Source organism: Zeus faber (assembly GCF_960531495.2).
Source record: "Zeus faber genome assembly, chromosome: 11".
NCBI lineage: Eukaryota > Metazoa > Chordata > Actinopteri > Zeiformes > Zeidae > Zeus > Zeus faber.
The window spans coordinates 17,335,132-17,358,096 of NC_137205.1; the positions used below are offsets into that span (position 1 = coordinate 17,335,132).

A 22,965-nucleotide genomic window follows, 5' to 3' on the forward strand; every position below is an offset into this window, starting at 1 on the left:
TCCACAGTAATTTTAAGAAGCTGGATGGGGTGGGGTGGTGGGTGGGAATGAAAGAGGTGCCATTCTCCATAGTACAATTCAGTGTAACATCGAAATGATTCTGAAGCCGCTATTTTAACGTAAAAAACCGACAGCGTTGCTTATAAAGTCCTTTTATATTCCAAGACCTGCTTTGCAAATACATATTCTGACTCCAATGCCAGAAGTACTTGTTATGGAATGGGTTGGAGGTCGTCCAGAGGATCATGGTATCGTGTCGATTTAACTGTTCTGTTGCGAACCTGTGTTATTTATTTTTGTTTAGTACTTTAATAACTTTTAACATTTTTATCTGTCTATTGCTATTGTTTGATATTGGGGTTTTTTCACCGTTATGAAACATTTTTGGGAAGTTATATAAAAAAATAAAAGATCATTGATTGAGTAACAACAAAAACTAGAATACCCCTGTGATACGGTATTTGCTCAATAGGAAATCCCCCTTATTCATCAATGGCAGTGCATTGACATAAGACAACTAAAAGAAAAGTATACATTTATTTTGTTTATTAATATTACAACAAACTTTTAAAAAATGACATCACTAACATTGGATTTGTCTATAAATTTCTCTCACAAACAATCAGTCCTTATAACAATCAGGGTTATCATGGGCCATGGAAAGGAATTGGTTCTGACAGTCAAACAAAGATGTTAATATCAGGAAACTGCCTGGAGCAATAAAAATAACTGCAGATTGGAGCAAACTTTAAATAAAAACTGTTGTGTTCTGTTCTATTGTATGAGGACAATAATACAATTTCAGTGCATAGGTGCCCAGTCCTTCACAGTGCATCTATGAGTTACATTCTCATATTGCTTTGTGTTTAATAATTTAAAAAAAATGGTTTGAATTTTTTAGGAGCACTTTAAATAAGTCTGTCTCAGACAACTTACGTATTATCCCCCCAACTGCCACCCTCATTGTTCAGGCAGATAATGCACGAGTCTGGGATATTAGGCATGGATTTGGCGCTGAGATGGGCCTATTTTTCCACTGTCCTCTGTGGGTAAATCCGCAGAAATCAACTAAGAAACACACTTGATAGCCTTTTCCTTGTAGGACACTGCAGAACTGGATGATCTTAATTAGATAGCATGCATTATATATTGTATGTCACTGAACAGCAGTTTAATACTGATAGACTGGAACACATTGCGGAGACTGGTGAGAGCATGTCAAACATGGCCGCACATGCTCTGAGTGTATTCTGTGAATTGCTTGAAGGCCAATAAGCCCACGATAAGGAACATCTCAGGCAGCAGAGTTGGAGACGAAGCGGATCCTCTGCGAGTAGATTAGGTCCGTGAAGTAGAGGATCAGGTTCACGCTGGTGAACACCGCCACCACCAGCTTGCTGTCCCAGGGACACTTCCCCCGCGGACAGTCGTCCGGACGGCCCAAGGTGCCGTACTTCTTGTCGAAGCTGAAGATGGGCCAGACCAGCGTGGTGCTGAGGTAGAGGATTACTGCGAAAAAGGTGTAGATCACCACGAAGCGGTCGAAGGGGAACCGCAAGGCGGCGGTCCGTCCAGACACCGTCAGCACGACCACAATCACCGTGATGGAGAAACACAGGCTGTACACCACCACGCAGTACTGGGTGGCGATGTAGAGGTTGTACTCGCTGCCGTTGGCCAAGGCTCCGAAGATGATGCAGGCCACAAAGGCCTGAACCACCTTGAGGAGACCGGACACGGTTGCCATGTAGCCTACAACGGCCCCGGGTTTGGCCCGGGTCAGGAACACCTCGGCCCCGTAGGGGAAGCAGCAGACGCTGGAGCAGACGGTGACAGCAATGCGGTAATTCCTGACCTCACAGCCCTCCGGGGGACACCCTATCTGCAGGAAGTAAACAGGGTAGACCACGGAGGTGGTGATGTACATGAGCGTGGCCAGCATAGCGAAGGCCACGGTGAAGTTGTCCCAGGAAATTGGCATGCAGCTGTGGAGCCGCGTGACGTCCATGGCGAAGACGACCAAGGTGACGGCGAAGCAGAAGCACCACACGAACATGCAGAACGTTCCGTAGGTGGCGCTGTAGCCGGCGCTGTGGGACACCAGGGCCATTATGGTGCAGCCCAGGAGCAGCTGGCTCATGCGGGCCGCTCCTAGCAGTGATACGACGGCCGCCTTGTTGAGGTAGTGTCCGCCCTGGTGGTCCATGTTCTCTGCGGGGCACTGAGGATTTTGTCGAGTAGACTGAAGATCCTCCTCCTCTCCGGCTGGGAGTCCTTGCGGCCTACTCCTCTCCCTCCTCCGAGACCTCGCCCTCTGCCCAGTTGCCTTTTATAGATGGTCCTTAATTACAAATCTCCGTGATTTTTTTTTTACTCCTTGTGCTTTGTAATTACTATGGTGCTCTGGAGCTCAAATGACATCCAGCCACTGTACTGTAAAACCTTGTAGAGAGACTCACAATCCTTTTAGCGTCTTCATTGGACCTAAGAAAAATATATATAAAAAGAAAAATATATCATATATATTTTTAGTTTAACCGGAGCTATGGGTACAATATTTTGAATACAATTTCCTGTTGTCTTTATAAGTTCAAGACTATCAATAGTTATATTTTTCAGTGTTTTTCTCAAACACATTTCATAAATGGAGATATGTTATCCATATTGTTTATATGAATAAGACAAGGTGGCATATTACCCTGCTCCAACTCAAAGACCGCACTGTATATGTCCTCGGAGGTCTTTAGTCTCTCGTTGTTGTCCGGCGATACTCTCCACAAACTCAAGGTGAGTTAGGATTCTTTCCAATCAGCCACTGCTCACAGGCCATATCCCAAATAGGGGAAAAGCTTCTAACAATAGCCTCCTCGGTGTCAAAACAGATGGAGGCGTCTGTTGTTTTGTCCGCCACCGATCCTCTCCTGCCCCTGGGGTTCCTCCACTGCAGCCCTCCAACTCACCCGAGCTTCCCCGGATCTGAACTTTTTCCTCTGATTCGTCCCTCAGTTCTTCTTGACACAAACTCTCTCTCTCTCTCTCTCTCTCTCTCTCTCTCTCTCTCTCTCTCTCTCTCTCTCTCTCTCTCTCTCTCTCTCTCTCTCTCTCTCTCTCGTCAGTAGGCCTATGCACTCTTGTAAGTCGCTTGCTCTGGGTGGCACTTTAAATGAAAGTTTTGTTTTTTTGCAGTGCCCAGGATTACAGGCCACACCAGCTCTATAAATAGGGGGTCTATATTCCACAGTTGGGTGGGGTGGGAACCCACACGTCCTGCCTGCACCGGGCGAGCAGGCGGTCAGCCAGGCAGCCAGGCAGCAAACAGGCGGTATGAGGAGTCGTATTTCTACAGTAGTGTGGGCCCAGAGAGACTGACTCACAGCTGCTCAGGAGGAAAACTGGCATTTATGCACAGTGTAATGACAGGAGAGAGTGGAAGACTTCCATTAGAGACAAAAAATTACATACAGGTTAAAATTGAGGTGATTATACGGCAGCTATGGCAATTTAGATGTCTTTATAAAAGAAGGAGGTAATGGATTTGCTCAGCCGCTCACAAAAACATTTCAACCCGCTTTGTTAATGTGTCAAGTTTTTTTTAAGGCTGTACAACACACTGGGCAGTTGTATAAGTGGAGTGCTTTTCAAGGTACGGGGCCGATGTGGAGAGGTTTAATAGCTGCTGACCTTGAATGTCATGAGAGATTGATAAAGTGACAGAAAAGTGAAGAAAAACAGGCAGTTTTTTTTTGTTGTTTTTTTTTTTCAAATATCTGTAATTGGTCTTTTCCTGTGAAGTCTGATACAAAGACATGCAATCAACACAAAAAGAAAAAAAAACCTGCAAAATATTTACAATTTACAAAGAATCACTTCTCTGTGAAAATAGCATTTATAAATATGATTTACATAACAAAATAAATATGTAAATTACCAATGTAGCTTGAGTTTTTCTTTCCGTTAAAAAATATGTTACAGAATAAAATTACAATTATGAATACCTTGCCTTCTCGTACGTAATGTGAAACAGAGGTCCTTCAAAACAGCATTTATAAGACAGCATTACATACACCATTGTCTTTATATTAAATGTGATTTCTAATAGGAAATATAGGAAGGGACTTAAAATACACTGAGAAGAAACCTATACAAAAACCCCAAAATTACACAAAAAGCAACATCTGTCTCCCTTTGAATGCACCTTGCATGGATGGATTCTCGGGGGCTTGGAGCTAGAGGTTTTCTAACATTAAAAATCACATTCTGACACAGTGGGACTATCTCGCCTCGGGTGACGGCGAAGGCTAGATGCAATGGCACGGTGATATTAAAAACTAATAATGGACTGAAGTCCACCTCAGCACCAGAAAAATACTCTTAAAACTATCTTCACAAAGAAATTATTATTATTAGTTATTAGAAGGAGTTTTGAGAGTTGCCTCAATGGGAATTTTTTTTTTTTGTATTCTAAAGCCCCAATTTAATCACAAGAATAAATTAAAAAGAAAATGCTTATTCTCTCACACCAATTTCACTCCCGTCGTTCTAGATTCAGGGCACAATCTGGTTGGATTTAAGATGAGCTCGACTATCAAAGCAAAAACATGTATCTTTACAAACTGTATAAAGACTGATAAAGACTACGTCTTTATGTCGCTTTTAATAGCTTACCTTGTTGAAAAAAAAAAATCTAATAAATTGTGTTAAGGATTAACAGCTGTGTAAAAAAAACAACAACAAAAAAAACAATCAAATAAAACAACAATGACAATAAGCATCCTTAAAACTGGATTACATTTGAGATATATATTTATATATATTTTTCTTTTACAACCAAAAGATAAATTAAGAAAAGAGTAGCAGAGAAGTGTGCCTTGTCGTGGTGGCGTATCGGCCCTGTACTGGTCACCAGTACGTGGTTCTGGGAAAATTGGATCGTGAACAGGATGAAGGATAAAGGATGAAGGACGGTGGTGGACAGAGGGAAGAGGGGAGGGGAACAATCTGAGTGGATGGTTTTGGGGTGGGGTGGGGAGGTGGTGGGGCACTAATTCGGAGGTAATGAGGTGTGGGAGACCATACTCGGCTTGCAGTGGGTTTAGCTGCCGCTGCTGAGCATGCCCAGTAGCTTGCCGGGGTCCATGCCTTGCTGCTGGGCCATCTTCTGCACGTCGAAGCCCATGTGCATCAGGAACTGGATGACGTTCATCTCCTGCCCCGTGAACTGGTCTCTGATGGTGGGGCAGGTGGGGTTGCAGTGCGGCCACGGGCAGCTGTCGATCAGGTGCACGGGGCAGCCCTTGGGCGGAGCCTTGTTGGTCCTGTGGTTGTCGTGGAGACTGCGGTCCCAGCAGTGGAGGGCCCGGGGCAGGGAGGTGCCTTTGACCTGCACGTCGATCCAGTAGCTGGGTGAGGACACAAGAGGGCGCCGTCAGATCAACAGAAAGAGAGCCGCTGAGCCGCTGGGTTGATACCGTCTAACACGCTCATCTGTCATGGGTGGATGGAACATTTCCCTTATCACACTTAGACTTACTTTCTGGTGATAACCTCATGAGATAAGCAGGCCGGTGCAAACATAGCCCTGAAAGGGAAACAAAGGAGACACGTTGATCTAGCAGCATGAAAAAAACTTTTTGACACGTCTCAAGGCCGCAGGCGCTTCTTACGGGACGTCTTTGAGGGTGTTCCTCAGTTCGATGCCCAGGTTCTGGATGTAGCGCCACTGGCCCTCCTGCACGGGCTGCCCGGTCAGCTGGATGTTGTCCACCGTCAGCTGGGCCTCGTCAAAGAGCCACTGGACGACAAACACAGGACCTGCAATTGAGCAGAGTTTGTTAATGGATTCATTAAAGGGACTCTAAACCCAGTTACATAACGCAGGAACATTAATGGGCGACACTTGATGGAACACCCACTCTTTATTGATGGGAAGACTCGATATCCGAAGAAGCAGTTCCACTCCTCGCCTTCGTGGGTCTGCCTGCACTTCTCCGGCACCACTCCTCCCCAGTACCTGGAGGTCAGGCGTTAGGTTTAGAATTTGCTGTTATCAAACGTTATCAAACACTTGACTTCAAGAAACCTTTATTTGAGTGTGAAGTGGACGAACTTGGGCCAAAGACACTCGGCCTTTTTGGGGCCATGTAGGCTCCAGTATCGTGAAATATTCCATTCCGTAAAGGGACATTTTCATAGACAAGTGATTCCGTACTTGATGCCCCTCTTGATGGTCTCTGTGGGGGCGCAGCCCACCGTGTCCACGCAGTCGGTACAGTGGTACTGCTTGTTGTCCAGGAACCAGCCCGAGTCCGACAGGCCCCGCACCTGGATCCCGGTGTGGCCCAGGCCTTCCAGCAGATCCGCCACGCGGTCCACGTTCAGCAAGACCCCCGTACCGCCCGCACTGCAGGGAATAACGGAAGAGGTGAGGGAACGGTGGCAGACGTTCGGGGTAAACCGCCGTAGGGGGGGCGACGCGACAAAAGGGTGAACGCGCTCACGAACCTGCTTCCCGCCAGGAGTAGAATCTTGGCGTTGTCCAGACCTTTGGACAGCAGGTCCTTCACCACCTCCTGGATGATCAGAGAGCCCATGAAGGTGTAGCCGCCTGAACCAGACAGCACAGTGATACAGGAGTTGTAAAATAAGCACAGCAGGTTAAGAGCTAATTGTAGTTGTTTTGTTTGTACGTCCTCATGGCGGCTTACTCTGGTCTGTCTTGGCCGAGGCCCCGCTCCACACGTCGCTGGAGCAGTAGGGGACGAACCTGCGCGAGGGAGCATAACGCTTGTGTTCAGGAGACTCGCGGGGCTCATAACGACGGCGCGTGTGATGCGAGAACACGGCCGGCTATCATTAGACACGCCGTTAGCAGCAGACACACATTCAGACCCTCCCCGCGCACACCAGAAGGGACGACTTACACCATGTTTGCGTTCCACCAGTGAGGGTTCTCCTCCGGCAGCGGAGACAGGATCCCCGTTCCTGCGGAGACAACCGTCAATAGAGCGCCGGATCGACGTGTATCATTACACCAACCCCTCCCCTCCCAGACACGTCCCGTATTCCTCCTCCTCCTCCTCATCATCATCATCGCCACACAGATTACAGTCATTACACCTTCCCCCAATGAGGTAAGCGGCATTATGACCACGGGGGCGTCAATTCCATAACACGAGTTTCGCGAACGGCGCCGCTGATGAGTTTTTGGGCTCCTGCGAGGGAGGCGGAGGCATCCCCGACCCGAGGCTGAACGACCCACCTGTTTTGGTCTGCGGCCACTTGGACGAGCTCATCAGCCTCCTCATGGTGTCGTAGCGGCTGTCACAGTTCTCCTTGTTGAAGCAGTACCACCCCCCTGGAATGTGTGAGGAAATACAGCCGAATAGAATCACACGCACACACACACACACACACACACACACACACACATACACGCACACACGCACACGCACACACCAAGAAGAATTTTTCACGTTAGGTGTGAAAATGCTCCAGATGTATGTTCTATATGTTAAGGAGCTTGACAACGGACTCTTATGTTTATTAGAGAAAAAATATCAGCCATTCTCTACCACTTGCTGGAAAATAATTTATACGCTTTTAATTGGATTACCACTTCCAAAATAAAGGCTTTTTAATAATTTTCTACCGCATAAAGTTGTGGCTCTGTTCCATATTTTTGTATTTCTTCCACACTATTTTGACGTTCTTCTACAGCTCTTTCTACTCAGTATGTGCTCTCACTTAAAAGCTTTTCAAAGGACATTTAAGAAGAAACACAAATAAACGTTGGACAACAATTGTTCCAATGAGTCTAAGAAAAATCCTTTGTTCAACCTCGTGAAAGGTTATGATATACATATAAAAGCGAGATTTTTTTTTAAAATATATATATATTCTCAATACACACCTTCTAGGAATATCAACCACCGTCTGCTGCCCCTGGATTCTTTAAGGTAGTACCTAAAAGAGAGTAAACAAAGTGTATTACAGATGGGAAAAATCCACCCAGCAAAAGAGATTTCACACACACACACAGACACAGACACAGACACAGACACAGACACAGACAGACAGACAGACAGACAGACAGACAGACAGACAGACAGACAGACAGATAGATAAATAGATAGATAGATAGACACACAGTGTTGTATATATCCCACACTTAGTACATATTTTTTTGCATGCATCATGTTTTTAACCCTATTCAACACTATTCTTTTCCAGCAATATCTGCTTCCATGCAGTTTTGTTGTGCAAGACAATAAAAATACATTGGACCTTTGACATAGAAAGACACTGCTGATGCGATTCCAGATCTCTACATATTATTTGATGACGGCAGCCGCCACTATGACAGTCCAGCAGCCATTTGGGGATGACGGCGCAACACAAGAATGCCATGTTCTACAATCAGAACGAAAGGTTGCGAGAAATAAAAAAGCAGTGACATAATGTGCCAGAGCTACTGTCAGACCGCGGCGTTCCGGTACCGAAATGACATCACGAAATTGCATTCAAACAAAGACCTTGTCGTCACATCACCACTGATAACATCGCCACAATAAAACAGCAAGATACCTCTGAGAAAGGACGGAGGAGGTGAGACCTGTATCAAGCCCGGAGAGATCTGCGATCAGATAGAGCGACGTCTGGTCCGCGTCCTCGGTGGAGAGGCCACGGGAGCGTGCGATGTACCATCATATTCTGTATCAGCACTCTGAGCTCATCATTCCTAAACTGTGTCCTCATTCTCATTTTGGATAACATCATCAAAGGCCAAAGAAAGTTTCAGCCCGGATGAACCCAAACATAAGGGACTGAGTGATAATGCCTCTGTGGGATTTTACAGATAGGCCTACTTGATGTTTGTATATTTAATATTTGGCCTTTGCCAGAAGAGGGCATGCTATCATGACTCCATAGGGAATATTTATCTGGTTGTATTTATCTGGTTGTATTTTATATTATCATGTCAAAAGCTTCACATAAATGACTTTTACACTTTTAGAAGAAACTAAAGGCCACTGTGTCCACACATTTTGGACTCTGCTCTATGGAGGACTATGGTAAAGCGTCAATTGTCAGAGCAACGCGCCGATGACGCACCAATATCTCAACAGCGACTCAATCCACCAGACCGAAGCCGATGACTTAACTCCAGGGATCCAGAGCCAAATCCATCGCAGGAGCATCAAAGAAAACGCAAAAATAAGACTTGGCCAAGGCTCTCCGCCATTTGCTCAGAAGCTGAATCACATTCTGGCTGCACTGAAACGCCTCATATTCTTAATTAGACAGCCGACAGTCGCGCAACCTCAAGACGGGGACGGTGTAATTCGATTTTGAAAGGGCTTGGATGATATAAAAAAAAAGAAAAATAAAAAAAACCCCAACAAAAAAAACAACGCATTTATGTGTGCAACTTTCCACACTGGGCGATGGTGTAAGAACCCATCACAGAATCCTGAGAATCTGTTTATTTTACATATAAGGATCCAGTTGTGGTAAAGATTGGTGCATTGCTATTACTATACTCTTTATTGCAATGTGTCCAGTGTTATGATACCCTCATCCTTATATCCTCATCTTCATCATCTTTCCCAAACTAGTGACTGTCATTTGTGATTGTATTCACTATATTCTAACTGTCCAGCAGTGGATTAGCATTGTGGACAGCAGCAGAGTGCTGATTGAAAGGGCCATCTGCCAACAATTGTCCTCATACCGCCATGCGTCCCAAAGAGCTATAGGGCTCCGGCAGACCCTCCTCCTCCTCCCCATCCTCCTCCTCATCACCATCATCAACTGGCACGCAGAGGTTTAACCCAGGAATTAGACAGGATTTTTAAATCCCCGAAGAGCGACGCGCATATCAAAAAACCCAGCCCTCCTTTCAACCGATCTGAGATGCACATTGCAGCGTTGATAAGGCATTTAAATATGACTTCATATAAAGCAGAGGGTTGTTTTAATAACAAAAAGACCTTTGTAATTTCAATTGTGTCATGATGTCATCTAAGGTGAGTGCTTGGTTTTAATGTGACTATGTAAGCATTAGCATCCATGTACGACCAATTTTGTGCTTCATGTTTGCAAGGGTTTCATGTGTAGGTGTAGATATAAAATCATTAGAACTATAATTAGGAAAGCTGGAGAACAACAATTCATATCTACAAGCCTACTTAATTGGTGTATTGCAATACCAAAGTCATTCAGCCCATCCCACACCGAGAGGAAAGGAGAAGGTCCTTTTATGTCAAAATGAGAAGTGATTATTGATTCATGTAGTCCAAAAACACGATTTACTGCAGGAGGCATGCACAACTGGCCTGCATTATCCACACTGTGTATCTGTTTTTATTAGACAAAAGACAGCGGATCTGGGTGACATTAAAGGGCTTTTAGTGCCAAGGCTTATCCCTCTTTAACAGGGGAATCATGCGGGGCAAATGCCAAAAGGATTTGTACCGGGCCTAATCACACTGTCAAGAATGGATTTCACAGCAAACAAATGCTCGTTATTCTATTCCATTCCTCTGTGGGGCACGTCTCGTTTAAAATAACGCATTTTCAGAATTGGGGAAAACAGATCCTTAAACCTTCTGCATGGCAAACCCTGCATTCCAATTTAGAGAAAAGGAAATCCAGCATTGGCCATGTGACAAGAAGCAGCTGTCCATCTCATCTTGAACCATGTGCGTGTAATTCCATGTTCTTTTATGCAGAATTCTTCTGTTTTTGGAGGGGTACTCTTCTCGACTCGAGGACTGGGAGATCTAGCCATATAATATCGACATCGCGATGTGAGACGAGATACTGCCTGGAATTTATCTTAACATCAGTAAAGTCATACCATTTTCTGATCTTCATATGTTGTTATTGTTGTTCTAATCAGTGCTTCTACGTTAAAAAAAAACTTATGAAAGCACAAATAGCCACACCAAAAATATTGATTACAACCGATAAAGTTAACGGAAAAGTCGATATCCCCAATATAAAGGCTATAGTATAATATCCCCATCATATAGATATTTCTTGCGTGTAAATATCTTATGAAATCACCAATACCCATCCCTAAAAAACAATTAGTTGATTTTTTTAAAATCGATATTAGAAGAAATCGCGATATTTGATTCTCATTAATATCAGGACAAAGCCTGCTTCAGCCCAATTACGCACGGTTAAACAGCAGTTTACGCACGGGATTTGCGCACAAGCGTCTCTACTTCTGAAGGTTCAATTGACACCAGCCCATAATAAACACCCCAAAGTGCAGCCACTTACCCCGCAGGACTCCCGTCGTTGCACGTCACGGACGCGTTCTCCAAAAAGTTCAGCTTCATGTCGTGGTCCAGCTTCTGCGCCGAGCACGGGTACAGGGACTGCGCCAGGTTCTTCACCTGCGTCATGAAGTTGTCCATGTTCTCCTCCACGGCGGTGAAATCCAGCGGGAAGCTCTCGGTGGTGTCGCCCCGGTCCCGGTCCCGGTGCTGGTGCGCTGCCGGGGCCGGAGGAGGAGGAGGCGGCGGCGGCGGCGGCGGCGGCGGCGCCGCGCGGCGGGGCTGCGGATTGCGGCCGCCGCGGAACCGGCGCGCGTATGAGACTCCAGACTGCATCAGCACCAGCAGCAGCACGGAGGAAAGCATCCTGATCGCTGTCATCTTATGCGGGAAAATGTTTAACTATTTGGAAAATATTCTGGCTCACTGCTCCGGAGTGTCGGGTTAAAAAAACAAACAATAAAAAAATAAGTAATAATAATATAAATAAATAGTCAATAAATATTTTTGTTGGCGATTACGCACGGGGTTGGAGACACCACATCGCCTATGTCGTTTTGCTTCCCAGGAACAAGCGCTTCGACTAAAACTCTGAATTCCCCCCCGCAAGTTGTGTGATTGATTTGCGTCTGGGAGGTGCGCCGCGGACCTGGGGTGGAGGCTGGAATGACAACACGCACGGCCATGCGCTGGTATTTTATTCAAACTTTCCCCCCTCGCGCGTCCCTCCAGCCAATCACAGCCGTGGGCGGGGCTCCGCGCACGATCAAGCGTGGCACCCGCACAACCCCCACCCACCCCACCCCACCCCACCCCACCCCCGACCGCCACACGCCACCACCCCTCCCCCCCCCCCCGCCCCCCACACACCCTCCACGCTTTTAATTTATAGAGGGGAAAAATGTCCGTGCGTTGGTTCTTTTGATCCGCGATGTTTTATTTGATGTGGTGGTTTCCAGTGGCTTTGAAATGCACATTTCCCCATTCCACGCAAATTTATGGAGTGAGAATAAGCGTCTTGTTATCCCGTCGCCCTGAGGATCAAGTGGGAAAATATGATTAAAAATAATAATAATTCTGAGAAACATATCGACACGTTTATTATCATTATTAAAATCATTGTTCTTATTCTTATTCTTATTCTTATCCTTATTCTTATTATTATTAGTAGTAGTAGTAGTAGTATTGGATATATCCTGTACCTTTACACATGGCTTTAGATTCTATACATTTTATTGATCTGGGTACTAGAAAACTCATGTTTCATCATGTACAAAGAAAAGAAAAACTCAACAACTGGCTCTGCATGAATCCACGTGTTTCCAGTGCTGCCAAAGTGTAAAAGACTCTCCAAGCATGCTGCTTAGCACGTTGACTTCACGATGGGAAAGTTGGCACTTAGTTTTATTTCTTTAATAGTAAATGATGTGTTTGCTTTTTGTTGAAAATACGGTTGTATTATTCAACCTCCATTAAAACTTGACATGGATTTTATCCTCATTCTAATTCTTATATATATATAGATATATCCTATTTTTTTTTTATTTTGGACAGAAAATGTCCAAAATAAAAACCTAAAGGTGGAGTACAGCCATGGGTCCGTGGAAATAGGAGTTAATAAAGTTTAGAATGTATCATCTGTCATCACCCTCTAAACCTGCACTGGCCAAAATGAGGACATGATATCATGATATGCGGCTCTTCATCTCTTCTCGAGCCAGTCTGATTTTGACTTGGTGCTGTTGTGTGGAGTTGAGAGGGGGACTCGCTCTTTTTTCTCTGAGGGGCCCCGGAAGATCAAAGCAACCCCACCTACACACACACACACACACACACACACACACACACACACACACGCACACACACGCACGCACACACACGCACACACACACACACACACACAGGCCTCCAAAAACCACCCTGGTCCTGCTCTACTGTAGTTCTGAAGTCCACTAGTGCGCTCTGAAATGAACCCAGTAGCCAATAGAAGTCTACCTTGTGTACTTAATTACTTGTTTATCAATATTTATAACTGAGCTGCTTTAAATTCTGCATTCAAAACACGTTTATTCTATGATTATAAGATAAGATAAGCACGGATAAGCTCATATAAGATAAGATAAGATAAGATAAAATAAGATAAGATAAGACAAGATGTGATATGATGTGATATGGAAAGATAAGGTAAGATAAGATGAGAAGATAAGATCAGACACAATCAAATGAGATATGGCAACGTAACGTAAGATAGGATCAGACACGGTGCGATAAGATAAGATAAGAAAAGATAAGATAAGATAAGAAAAGGCAACGTAAGACAAGAAGATAAGAAAGACTAAGCTATGGCAGGATAACAACATTTTACAGAACCCCATTGCTTTAAACGGGAGCTTTAAACGTCAACTGTGGATATTGGGGAATCACCCTCCTTGTGGCTCAGCGACTGACATCCCATCGGGACACAATTCTTGAATGGCGAAAAATAGGAATCCGGATTCATCTCGATGCGCGGATTCAACCACCTCCTATAAACTCAAACTAACTCCCTTGGCAAGTCTGTTTAGACGTTTGGACACATCCCTGCCTGGTTGCCCTTCTTCAAAAGCACATGCCCGCTTTCAAGGCAATAGGAATGCATGGAAAAATGTTTTAGATTCACGGAAGCTAAACATAGCACAATTCAAACCCATAATGACCACGAGCACCGGGCCCATGTGTTTATCAGCACACCAAAGTGATGCTGAACCGTTCCGAAACAGGTACGAAGCCACTCGTGGAACTTATGGTATTCATTGGGAACTTCAAACGATGCTTGTGTAGATTAAAACATGTGGGCCCGAGGAGGAGAGGCTCTGTCACATATTGAGTCCAGTCACTTTGACCCGCTCCATCCCACGTCATCGCCAACCATGTAACCCTGGAAATCACTCGCAGATGGAGGCTGGACGCCGACGAAGAGATGCTCCGCTGGTGTGTCAAAGACAGTCATCGCATGGACTGGGAATGACTGAGCGCTACGGTATGGAGGTGGTCGCGGCCGAGCGCTCACGCTACACGCTCCTTCTCGAATGAAGGGACGAAGGGTGGAGGGTCCGGGTCGTCGCCGGAAACCTCGGAGGGGAAGAAGTCGGGGCGAGGTCTCAGAAAGTCTCGCGCGAAGCCAAGGAAGGAGGCCGGAGCCGTGTCGACCTCTGCTGCTGCGGTTTGCCGTACCGTGGTGAACTGTTTCACACCAGCAACACCTCCAACACCCCATCATCCCCTCTCCAATTCAGTTCATCCATCCTTTTTTTTTTTTCTCTCTATTGTTTCTTTCCCCAAACTACCACCACCTTGGCTGGAGGTATATCGTGGATAGAGGTTTGACCAATGCAAGTCGGACTAACGTGATCGCAGAATGAGGCCATTTGAGGCGTGACCCAGCTGCTCCGTCCCTTCAACCCGCCCCCCGATCGACCCCCGCTCCACCACCCGACTCTAGGCCTCCTATGAAAGTCAAAGCTTGTCTTTCATCTCCGATCAGTTGCATGTGCCCTCCTCAGATCCACAGGTTTTACTGCTTAAAGTCGGAGCTTGGCAGACTCAGGTCACGTGACCGCCACATGCCTGCCCGCCTGCCTGCCTGCCTGCCTGCCTGCCTGCCTGCAGCAAGACACATCCCATCAGCTCCGGCAGGCCAGCGTTCCCCCTCAGTCTCCACCGCCTGCCCCGTCTGTCCCCCATCCCATCCCGTCTTCCGGGCTGCCCCCCGTGCACGCCTGTTAGGGTTGATCCGCACATGGCCATTGTCGAGGGGTCCGTCCACTCGCCGTCATCAAATCCCGCTCGTCGGATCTGTTAGGTCAGGTTACATCAAAGAGATCAGCGAGGATCAGCCTCTTGAAAGGGACAGGCTCCGGCTCACATCATCAGAAACAGGTGGAGGTCCTCATTGGGAGAACAAAGGAGAGATCACCATCTATAAATCCTTTGTGTTTTCTACAAGAGTCTCCTTAAATTTCTTTAATGTGCCACCCTCTCTTATACGGAACGAGAAAATTGCTCGGCGACGGTACACATCACATGGAGTTAGGAGATGTAGGGTCCAGCTGTGGCGTTAAATCCAGCTGAGGTCAGAGTTCTGGTTTGGGGGGTCCTACTCCAACCAAAGTGTTAAAGCGTGGAAATCTGCTTAAAGTCAAGAAGGCGTTTGAAAAAAGCTGAAATCTGAGGAATAGGATTCAGGTGTTGTGGATTATCTGCTGAGTTGTGGAAATATTCAGCGGATCATTGGATAATATGATAATTGACCGTTAATTTCTCAGTCGAATTAAATTTCTCTGGCCCCTTCTTTAAGATGGAGTAACCCCACCCCACAGACCCTATTTTTGGTTTATAACTTGTCCAAGTTTAATAATATAAAAATATTGGTTCAACGTATGGATTTTGCAACAGTTAGCCACATTTACATTATTGTTCAGAATAGTTTTCACAACTGCGGCGTGAGCTTTTTGTTTTTGTTCTGCAACAGCCGAAAAGATCTGACGTTCGAGGTGTTCCACCTTGTATTTATCAGACAAAAACAAAAAAAAAAAACCCACTTCCACCTCAGCTCCCGTTCTCCTTCACCACTTAGCAAACCTGCGGAAGGAAGCAGGTCTCGGGTCTCCTTAATTTCAATGTCGGGCCGTCGTTTTAATGCCCCAAAAACAAACACAATACAGAAGTTCGGTGGGCGTCAACACCCCGTAGTGCTCCTTTCATGTCCCTTCACCACATGTTCCTGAAAGAAGAACCGAGCGAATTAGTAAACAACCTTGATCCCCGACTTGATCCTGACTCAAGTCAAGAGGTGCCATCTAAGACGTGGACTTAAATGGGGAGTAAAGCGAAAAAGGCAGGAGACATCTGTCGAGCAGGCTCTAGGTCTGCAGGAGGAGGCCTTCTATTGGTTGCAGATGATGCCCTTGTTTGATAAAAAAAAAAAGAAAAGAAAAAAAAAAAAAGTCTTTCAAGATAGGACAGCTTTCATTAGGTGTCTCCTCGGTTACGAAGGGGGTCGCCGAAGAGCCGGACGCCAGTTTGGGGCCGTGTTGTTGTTGATCCTCTGTCGTGGTGATAGTCACCAAATAGCTGGTTTTGCCTGTAAACAGTTCTATTATGTCTTTCACGGAAGGGAAGATGGTTGCTTTGGTGTGTGTGTGTGGGGGGGGGGGGGGGGGGGGGGGGGTTACGACTGGAAACTCCTTCAGACGTTTCCACTCATACCTGGAGCCTGACTCACCTGAGCTGCCTCCGATGCCCTCTCCGAGGCGGAGACGGGGGAGGGTTTGGTTTTGGAGGCCAGTCACTATCATTATCAGACGGTCCTTCCCTACCATAAACCCACTAGCATTTCCAGAGAGACAGAAGAGCAATCAGGAGCCTTTACTTTGGAAACACATGTTTATGCCAAGGATTTGACAAAGAACACTGCAAAGCCCTCATTACAGGTCTTCAAGAGTGGCCACAGAATGTTTTTTTTTTTTTCCCGCTCTCTGTCCTTCAACCGAGCAGTCGGTCTCTGTGGGAAATCCACATCCACGCTGGCACCCACCCACGACCCGCGACGCGCATTAGTATTAGGAACCGTTGGGAGAAACACTTGGGAGTGTTGAGGCCCCAGTAGCTCTTTCCCGATTCAACAACTCGGGTTCCCAATTTCGATTTCGAACCGCTCGAGTAAAAGAACAATCGCAGCAAGGAAGGGGTGGAGTGTGAGCCCGCGACACTGACGTGCAAAAAAAAAAAAGGGCGTACCTCCGTCGTTGCCGGTACTGCACATCGTTATTTCTTTTAAACCGTCCCTTAACACCGAGCAGCCGTTTGCTTTTATCTTGGCGCGGAGAATACGAGGCTACTTGTAATCAAAGAAGACAGTGATCTGTGCCAGCCTCCAGTTGTTGCTTTGATGTCATATTTTGGTGTAGCGGCCTGTGGCTTAAGCCAAAGATCACCCATTGCAGCCAACTGTCTGACAGGCTACCTTTCATCAGAATGACATCATTACGCTACTTGATTACTTTCCGTGGGCCCTTCCAGGCCTGGGAACTTTCTCCCCAGGAATCTGAAATCATTGTCCGTGCCTAAACCCTCGCAAACGAAAGACGTGCGCACGAGCAGATCCACGTTGGTATAGGCGCGTGGTGCAGACGTCTGGGACCGCACAGTTTTCGCGGTCGGAATCGGAATCGCAACGATTTGATTCCGCCGAGTGCATTTTCATATCGGAGTTTGTTGCGGTCTCTCGACAGACAAAAAGCGTAGAAAACATGTTGAGTCTGAACAGAAAAAGAAGATAAAATAAAACAAATAAAAAAATATTTAAAATGAAAATAGCCAAAAGGTACACAAAGAGTCTAAAATACAGAACAGAAATAGCCAAATATATAAAAACATACAGAATATACAAAATGAGATTCTATGCACAGCATAAATTATTGGTATACATACTGTCGGTCTATAGGGTATAAATGATAAATTACTCAACATAATTTAAAAATCTGGTCTGTCTTGTACATACAAATGATGTCATGTAGATTTTGCCAAATGTCGCGACGCTTCAATATGTCATTTCCTGTGGCGGCATTTTCTTTCTTCGAGAGGGCAAATCCGAAAAGTATTCTTCGAAATTCCGATTGGGAGGGATGAACAACGCCGCACAACTGAACCTTCGGCAACCCGTCCTTCGAATCCTTCCTCGAATTTTTCCTCCGTTTTCTTGGAAGGCGACGGCGCACGGCGAAGGCGGGATCCGAGACGTTTGCTTTTTTTCGGAGGGAACGGAGGGAACTCCACGGAGGTTCTAACAGGCTCCGGGGGCTATGCGCGAAATTTGGGCGGCGCGGCGGGATCCATCTCCTGCCAGTTTCCCTCCCACATCTGAGAGCTTTTCCTCCAGACTCACCCTGGAAGTTGAAAGGAGAAGGATCTGCCCCCCTGACCGTCAGCTGTCTCGAAAAAAAAACCCTCCAAAAAAACGGGGTTTTTGAAGAGAAATAAACGCTCACGAATGACATTTTGTAAACATTTTCACACGCAAGGTTGTGGAGGATGAAAGCCTGGCTTGGTGTTTTGAGGCGAGGGGCCTTGTACCAAAGTGAACTCATTTCTGTCAGGGAGGGCACTCAAAGAAATCATCTGATCACCACCTTATATGACTGGTACATCCTGATCATATTCAGGAAACGCGTTGGCAGGGAAATTTTCTGATTCCGTGGCGGAGGTTAGGACTCTACGCCAGAGGCAGATCTAGGGACCGGCCTGGATGAGTGCAGCCCCCCCCCCCCCGACTGACAGCTTGCCAACCCCGTCCGATTCATGAAAAATAAAAATAAAAATCTGCTGTAAAATGTTTAAATTGTTTTGTCTTGAGAAATTTTCAAGTGTGTGAGATACGTAGCTCCCAAAAATGTATAATATTCAGAACTTCCTCTCTTACCTTTTAAAGAAGCCAATCGGGACACCATCGGATCCGTCAGCCATGGAGGAACCAGCCGCTCCACCAAAGCTGCTGACATTCCCAGCAACTGTCATAGCCAGGAAACACTGCCACGCTTATGTGCCAAGCAGCAAAGTTGACTCACAGGGCGCGGAGAAACGGAGGACGCCCTCAATCAAGGTCATTTCTCGGAGCTATTCAAGTTCATGTCAAAATACGATCCAGGACCGAAGGGGCTGCCACGAAATGCCACGCTGATTGGCCACCACATTCGGGCCGAGCTGCTCGATGCTGCAGCATCAATTCCGCTCCGTGAGACGGAGGCTGAACTGCGTGATCGATGTTTTTTTGTCATATTCGGGTAGGATTCCGGAGGTCCTTCGACCGCTCCGGTTGGATCCTTCTCTCCGCGTCGGCGTCCGTTTCGATGGAGCGTGGGGGCATGTCAGGACACAGGGGAGGGGGTTCAGGTTCTCCCGAAGTGAAACGTTTTCGAAAGCCGTTTATGTACACCGCAATTCACACCGGCTTAATTTAGTGCTTTGCACCGCTGCCAAAGCGTCTGGCCATGTTAGCACCTTTTTTATTTTTGACACGGTGAATCAAAAAGGCAACTTCTTCACCGGGGCCCGGAGGCACGCTCGGTTCACGGAGATGCAAAAGGACAAAAAAGGAGATGCGCCCAATCCGTCGGTGTACGGAGCTGTGCCGATCGTGCGGTAATAGAGGGAGCTCAAAATCTGGGTCGGCGCATAAGATATTTCAGTTGCTTGATGTATTACTGGAGGCTCTAGCTGAATATCACCGAAACTAGCGGACCAACTAAAATAGACGCAGAGCAGCTGTTGCAACAGATGCAACAGAAAAAAATTCATTTTCATGCCTGTTACACATTGCAAATTGTGTGAGAACGGTGATTTTGCCACGAAGGGGTCGCAGAGCGCAACGCCAGGATTCAGACGGTGACTTTTAATGAAGTGCTCAGACCGACAGAAGAAAACGGAAAAGCATGAGAAAGCAAACTGGGACTCGGTCGCTTCTCGTGGACGCAAGCCGCCTTCGAAATTTCACGAATCCACAAGATTGGGGAAAACCTCGGCCGCCAAGAGTCACGATGATTTAAGGGCGCAGTGGAGCCGGCCAGTTTAAAGAAGACACTTTATGGAGGGACGAGAGCGCGGGCCCCCTTCCGTACCTGGATTCGCCACTTTCGACGTGAAAGACCTTTTGAAAAGGCTCCGTGCCGTTTGCATTGGATTTATATCGCTGACGCTGAGCAGGCTGCGTTCACCCAGCACGTCAGACGGAGAGCGGATCGGAGAGAACTTCCCCGCGCTAATGGAAGTACTGGAGAGCTGAAGATGAACAGTCCGTGAAGGGCCGTCAAAGCCCTCCCTCCGACGTCCTGCGGCGTCGAAGGACTTCTCTCGGCAAAAACAAGCAAGCTTTTTGAAAGAAATCCAATCGACACTTCAGATGACGATGGCATAATCGACCTTTTTCAGCTCAAAGCCCAGAAGACTCCGCCTTGTGTCGGCATAGCAGCCGGCGGTTCAGTACACCAGTGCTTTTTGTACTCTGGCCCGCCGTGGCATGTTGTGGTTGCGGTTTCTGTGACGTCGTTCTGAATCGTAACATATTCGTTGTTCAATTTGTGTCCGTAGCCAATCTCGCAACGAGGGTTATGCGGTGTTTTATTGTTATCATGTTGTTTCCTCTTTTATGGCATGCTAAAATTCACTATCGATCCACCAGTTTTCCCCTCCAATATCATTTTTATACATTTCTAAGCTAAACAAAATTCCCATCTTTGAGGATGAGTTTTTATTTATATTTATCTTAATTAACTGTACTTAATTATTATCGTTTATGTTCATTTTTCTCTCTTTCCTTCTTGCTATTATGTTTTGTTTGACTTTTGATAACAAAAATTAAAAAAAAAAATAAAATAGATAGACGGACAGACAGACAGACAGACAGACAGACAGACAGACAGACAGACAGATAGATAGATAGATAGATAGATAGATAGATAGATAGATAGATAGATAGATAGATAGATTGACAGATTAACAGATAGACAAACTGATAGACAGACAACCAGACAGACAGCCAGACAGACAGACAGCCAGCCAGACAGACAGACAGACAGACAGACAGACAGACAGACAGATAGATAGATAGATAGATAGACAGATAGACAGATAGATAGATAGACAGATAGATAGATAAAATAAATCAAATAAAATAAAAATTTGATCACAAAAGAACTCTGGCCCATCCAGATTTTCTGCTGCGTCATTTTCCCTTACTCTTAATAAAGTGTGATCTTAACAATAATAAATCTTAATAAAGTTATCTTATCTCTTAATATGTCATATAGGCTTTTCTAGAAAGCCTCATACTGTCAGTTCCCACTCTCCTAAAAGTGGGTTCTTTCCACCTGGAGGTCTCATCTTATCCCAGGTCACCTGCACGTGGGCGACCCAGTGGAAACATTTATTCAGAACCAGCTCACCGGAATGTGTTCGGAAAAACGGCACCTACTTCCCTTTCCTTGCCCTGCGGCAGGAAGTAGGAGGGTCGCTTGTGGGCAGCAGAGCGTGTTGCTCAGGCTTTAGTCACAAACGGGGGAACGTGCAAGAGGAGCCGGCATCAAAAAACAATAGTTGGCTCTTTTTTTTTTGTGATGACTAACGAGGATATTTCTGCCGCAGGCATATTTTACTCAACTCGATCTGTTTTTGATCTGGGAAGAATTCACAGCAAACGGATATCAGGGAAATAGAGGACGCTCACCCAACCAATAGAAATGAAAGAAAACAGGTTTTAAAGGTAAAAAAAAAAAAGTGTTTTACAATATGAGTCAGAAATGAATGAACTTCCTCTGTTGGAAAAGTCATAAAAAATGATCATTTCACATTTTTACAAGGTATGATCCCCGAGCCGTCATCCGTCTGCGTCCTTAAGGGATCGACGAAGAGCAAAGGGAAACCAAAGGCAATTACGGCAATTCACTCGGAGAGCAAAACAAAACAAATCCAAAGCAAAACACTATAGAAAACTCCTGCCCCTCGCACGGACATCTGGAGGACAGGTGTACGAGCCGCTCTTCCTCTCAGAATTTTCCCCCTAATTTACTCAATTCAACTCACCGCAAAAGTGAGAGCGGCGAAAGCGGTTCGCATGGTGTGCCACTGGAATCCGATCGGAGAGGAGAGGACATTCTAGGGATTCTAGGGTTCTGCGCCCTCCCGAACCGAGGCCGGCCGGCAGGTAGGCAGGGGCCGAGCGGACGGCTGTAAAATGCCTAAAGCGTAACCTGTTCTCCGGCCCTCGCCTTTGAAAGCGCAGATGAAGATTGGCCGCGGCCCCCGAAGTCATTTCACCTTCAAAGGTAATTAACACATGGCTTTTGTTTGGGCCCCGATGAGCCCCAGATTATGTAGGTACAGATGGTCGGACGACAGATATCCCAGAGCAAGGTGTGCGTGCGTGCGCTTTCATGTCGGCAGGAAGTGCTTGACCCCTGCCTCCCCCCTTGACCCCAAATCGAGGCTGTCAACGCCGTTCCCGTGAGTACCCCGTAAAGATTAACATATGGACGGACGTAGACGGGGGGTGGAGGGGGGGGTCGGATCACGAGCCCAACACCAACTCTGCCCGAGGGTCAACGCAAAGATTTCGATTTGTAAACGACGAAAAAACATTCATTTGGTGTTTTGCATTCATTTCAAAGAGTGGTTCTCAACAGGGAGTCCTCCAAGAGGTACCGGGGGGTGCCCAGCAAAGACTATTAATTGTTAAACTTCACCATTATTCCATTCAAATGACTTTAGCACCGTTAGATAATGAACAATACTGACTGATTTGAGCAGTTTCACTGTTATCTCTGTAAGGTGAGTGCAGATAGGTATACAGCGGTTTGGAACTAAACGAGATTTAACAATAAAAACCTTCTTGGATTGGGGTCCCAGAGACCAGATCTCATCAAATGGTGGGTCCATGGCCCCATGAATAGCAAATCAAGGGTTTGCCTGATATGAAAAAAAAAAAAAATCAGATCTAAAGAACCACTTTTGTCATCTATTTGTGTATTTCGGCACCACTATCACCTGGTCGCCCCCCTCAGCCCTCTGGTTTCTGTCTCACCTTGCGTTAAAAACCCACCACCTGGCGTATTCCTCAAGGTGGCAAATAGCGGCACTTCCTCCTGCGGTC

At 46.2% G+C, this 22,965-nt stretch overlaps 2 protein-coding genes across 3 annotated transcripts; both read right to left on the minus strand.

Annotated features, from left to right (window-relative positions):
- Positions 1 to 537: 537 nt before the first annotated feature.
- On the minus strand, positions 538 to 3,057 carry myadml2 (myeloid associated differentiation marker like 2). The gene is made up of 2 exons (XM_080008866.1): positions 2,699 to 3,057; positions 538 to 2,484 (listed from the first exon to the last, which is right to left on the minus strand). Exon 2 carries the CDS (start codon positions 2,204 to 2,206, stop codon positions 1,295 to 1,297), a length of 912 nt encoding a protein of 303 aa, XP_079864992.1. The 5' UTR covers positions 2,207 to 2,484; positions 2,699 to 3,057; the 3' UTR covers positions 538 to 1,294.
- A 703-nt stretch (positions 3,058 to 3,760) lies between these two features.
- Positions 3,761 to 18,875, minus strand: notum1a (notum, palmitoleoyl-protein carboxylesterase a). Of its 2 annotated transcripts, XM_080008948.1 has the most exons (12): positions 18,745 to 18,875; positions 11,290 to 11,666; positions 7,910 to 7,962; positions 7,259 to 7,354; positions 6,921 to 6,981; positions 6,705 to 6,763; positions 6,502 to 6,604; positions 6,209 to 6,400; positions 5,913 to 6,010; positions 5,664 to 5,811; positions 5,531 to 5,578; positions 3,761 to 5,399 (listed from the first exon to the last, which is right to left on the minus strand). In XM_080008948.1, the coding sequence occupies exons 2-12, from the start codon at positions 11,664 to 11,666 to the stop codon at positions 5,093 to 5,095; spliced, it is 1,542 nt and encodes a 513-aa protein (XP_079865074.1). In that variant the 5' UTR covers positions 18,745 to 18,875; the 3' UTR covers positions 3,761 to 5,092. The 2 variants fall into 2 exon arrangements, with proteins under 2 accessions (XP_079865074.1, XP_079865073.1); XM_080008947.1 differs by lacking the exon at positions 18,745 to 18,875 and having other exon boundaries at positions 11,290 to 11,806.
- Between the last annotated feature and the right edge of the window lie 4,090 nt (positions 18,876 to 22,965).

What these genes read in the sequence shown, in the direction of transcription:
- notum1a (XM_080008948.1), bottom strand. Translation starts at nt 11,666, where the DNA reads ATGACAGCGATCAGGATGCTTTCCTCCGTGCTGCTGCTGGTGCTGATG. An exon ending in AGTCTTCCCATCAATAAAGA is followed by an intron (nt 5,812 to 5,912) that starts GTGGGTGTTCCA and finishes GCTCAATTGCAG; the next exon opens with GTCCTGTGTTTGTCGTCCAG. An exon ending in CATGAGGTTATCACCAGAAA is followed by an intron (nt 5,400 to 5,530) that starts GTAAGTCTAAGT and finishes GTCCTCACCCAG; the next exon opens with CTACTGGATCGACGTGCAGG.
- myadml2 (XM_080008866.1), bottom strand. Translation starts at nt 2,206, where the DNA reads ATGGACCACCAGGGCGGACACTACCTCAACAAGGCGGCCGTCGTATCA.